The sequence below is a fragment of the Podarcis gaigeae genome (assembly GCF_964106915.1).
Source record: "Podarcis gaigeae genome assembly, chromosome: 5".
NCBI lineage: Eukaryota > Metazoa > Chordata > Lepidosauria > Squamata > Lacertidae > Podarcis > Podarcis gaigeae.
Genome location: NC_139681.1, coordinates 101,114,289 through 101,117,173, shown reverse-complemented (window position 1 = coordinate 101,117,173; position 2,885 = coordinate 101,114,289). Strand labels below are relative to the sequence as shown.

Below are 2,885 nucleotides of genomic sequence, written 5' to 3'. Positions count from 1 at the left end.
GTGCCTTGAGCATGTGCAAAGGTGCTCTGCTGCTCCAGAAGGCAGCTGGGAGGGCCAGTGCGGGCACCCACTGCTGCAAACAGGTTGCTTAGCAAATGGGTGGGGAGCCATGCGGCTAAACCCTGCCCTCTAACCACGTCCCCTACTGAACCCAGCCACCCCTGTCAGCTGCTGTTCAACCAGCTGAGGGAGGGGCAGGTAAAATCCTGGCACCTGTTGCTCTCTGCCAGCACCAAGAGGAGGCTTCTCATCCCTCCTAGTGCAGTTACAAGCACAGAAACCCACCTGCTTTTGAATGTCAAGAGAAGGGTGCTGGGGGGGGGGGCAGTGGTGAATCTCCCCATCCAGTTGGGCCCAGAGATCCTTGCTTGGCTGGATATTGGAAGGTGGGGAGGGCTGAGCCATAAAGAGCCCCTTACCACATTTTCCCCCCAGGATACCAAAGAATGTCAAGCAGCTCCAGCCAGAGAAGATGTGACTGGGCGGGGGGGGGCACAGGCCTGGGGGAGAGCCATGGGGGCAGCACAAAGGCAGGCATCCTCCTGCTCAGCCGGCAGCAGCAACTTCCTCTGTGAGCATCCCCAAATACGGGGAGCAAACCCAACCAAGGAGGCCAGGCTCCTGCTCCAGAAATTAAGAAAAATAACAACAGCAACTAAATGTATTAGATATACATTTGTGTTTTCCATGGGTTGAAGTGAACATCCACATGTACAGTTTCCTTTTGCACAGCAAAAGATATAATAATAATTATAATAATATATCTATACATATCTATAGAAACACTGAGACTGGAGAAGAAAATGGATTTGTGGAGAATAAAAATAATATTCGCCAAACCTCATAATTAAAAAAAAAAACACCCCAAAAAGGTCTCCATGATCTTCACCACAGTGCAAAAGAAAGAAAAACAAAACCAAAAAAATCTCTTAACACAACATGGAATGGAAGGAACCATGGAGGGAGACACACGTTTTTTCAAAAAAGGAGGAAGGGTAGAAGGAGAGTCAGGCAGGGAAGGAGGGATGAAGACCCCCCCTCCCCCCTTGGGGATCTGTAAACAAGACACACCCCTCCCCCACCCCCAGGGTTACGGAAAAGCATTTGGCAAGTCTGGGGGTCCCGAGAAGCTGGGGCGTCATCACCCCATTCGGGAGCGGGGTGGTCCTACCGGCGAGCGGGCGGCCGGCCGGGGCTCCTTCTCTGAAGACCGGCCGCCGGGCCCAGGAGGAAATGCGCCGGGGCTTTTCTGCCTGGAGGGGGAGTCTCGCGTGGTGGCCCGGGGGGGGGGCAAAAGAGGGTCCCACCTGGAGGGCGCCGGCAAGCGTGGCCCGTCGTCCCTGCGCCTTGGCGGAGCCTCCCCTGCCTCCCGCCCCTCCGACGGCTCCGTCAGCCGCTGTCTCCTCCGGGCTCGGGGCTGTCCGGTCCGCGGCACGGCTGGAGGGGCGGCGGCGGGGACCCTCCGTCGTGGCCGTTGCTCTCGATGGACGACTCGCTGCCGGTGCTCTCGCCCGAGAGGAGCCGGGTGACGCGCAGGTCGGCGCGCAGCAGCGCCACGTCGTTGCCGATGGCCAGCTCGCCCAGGTCGCAGATGAGCTGCCCCAGGCTGGGCGCCGCGTCCGCCCCGTCGTCGTCCTCGTCCTCGCCCAGCGGCGCCAGCAGCTCGTCGTCGTCGCAGTCGCCCTCCTCCTCGTCCTCGCCGTCGGGGCCGCCTCCGTTGGCCAGGCCGGCGGCGCGCTCCTCCAGCTCCTCGCCCAGCGCGTCCTCGGTGATGGAGCCCAGCTTGGGCGCGCTGCGGCTGCGCTCGACGGGCGGCTTGTAGCAGCAGCCGGGGCCGTGCAGGAGCAGCTTGCGCAGCGGCACCAGCGGGATGGCGCCGTCGGCCGCCGCCGCGCCCGCCTGCTGCAGCTGCTGGTGCCGCGCGTCGGCGCGCTTCTTCAGGCGGCGGAACTCGGCCAGCGCCGCCGCCGACGTCTGGTAGAGGAGCAGCGCCATGGCGCGCGCCTTCTCGGCCTTGGAGACCAGCACGGCGTGGCAGCGCAGCAGCACGGCCTTGTGCTTCACCTCGTGCCGGTAGATCCAGGCGAAGAGGCGCGGCAGGCGCGGGTCAGCCACGCAGTAGGTGACGCGGTGCAGCAGGTAGAGGTGGCCCGGGCGAGAGGCCGCCTCGGAGGGCGCGGCGGGCGCCATGCGGATGCCCTGCGGCCCGATGGTCAGCTTCATCTTGGTGCCGTGGCGCCCGGCCTCGCTCTTGGCCCAGATCTTGCCCACCGCCACGTCCGTGCAGCCCTCGCCCTTGGCCTGCAGCGTGGTGGCGTTGCCCAGGTAGAGCACCGTGTAGGTGGGCGCCTCGCTGCTCACGCGGAACTTCTTGCGCTTGCAGCGGAACAGGTTGCCCATCCTGCTGAGGGCGCCCTCGGGCGGGCACGCGCGAGCCAAAGAGCCCAGCGCCGCCGAGCAGGGCAGGCTCCCCGCGCCCGCCGCGCAGCAGCTGCCCTTGCCCTTCCCCGACGGCGCGCTTGGCGGAGGAGGCGGCGGAGGAGGAGGCGGAGGATGCCGCCGGTGCTTCTGCTGCGTCTTCTTGTGCTGCTGCTGCTGCGTCAGCTGCTCGTCGTCCACGGCCAGCAGCTCGAACTTGTGCCTCTTCCAGGGCAGCATGGCGTCGCCGCCCGACGGCGCGGCCGGCCCGGGGCGCTGCTGCTGCGGCTGCTGCTCCTCAGCTGGAGGCGCCCGCCGCAGCCCCGGCCGCCCGCGCATCCCGAGGGCGCCCGAGGGGGACAGCCGGGCACGGGCCCCCCGCCTGCCACCGCCGCATCGGCGCGCGCGCCCGCCGCCCCTCGCCGCGCCGCCGCCGCTGCCCGACCCGCCGCCGCTCCGTCTCCATC

At 65.7% G+C, this 2,885-nt stretch overlaps 1 protein-coding gene across 1 annotated transcript; it reads right to left on the bottom strand.

The window, feature by feature from the left end:
• Positions 1 to 656: 656 nt before the first annotated feature.
• On the bottom strand, positions 657 to 2,885 carry FAM43A (family with sequence similarity 43 member A). The gene has a single exon (XM_083740190.1). The coding sequence runs from the start codon at positions 2,755 to 2,757 to the stop codon at positions 1,390 to 1,392; it is 1,368 nt and encodes a 455-aa protein (XP_083596316.1). The 5' UTR covers positions 2,758 to 2,885; the 3' UTR covers positions 657 to 1,389.

Bases quoted from the DNA above. Each gene is read 5' to 3' on its own strand.
- FAM43A (XM_083740190.1), bottom strand. From the start codon at position 2,757: ATGCGCGGGCGGCCGGGGCTGCGGCGGGCGCCTCCAGCTGAGGAGCAG.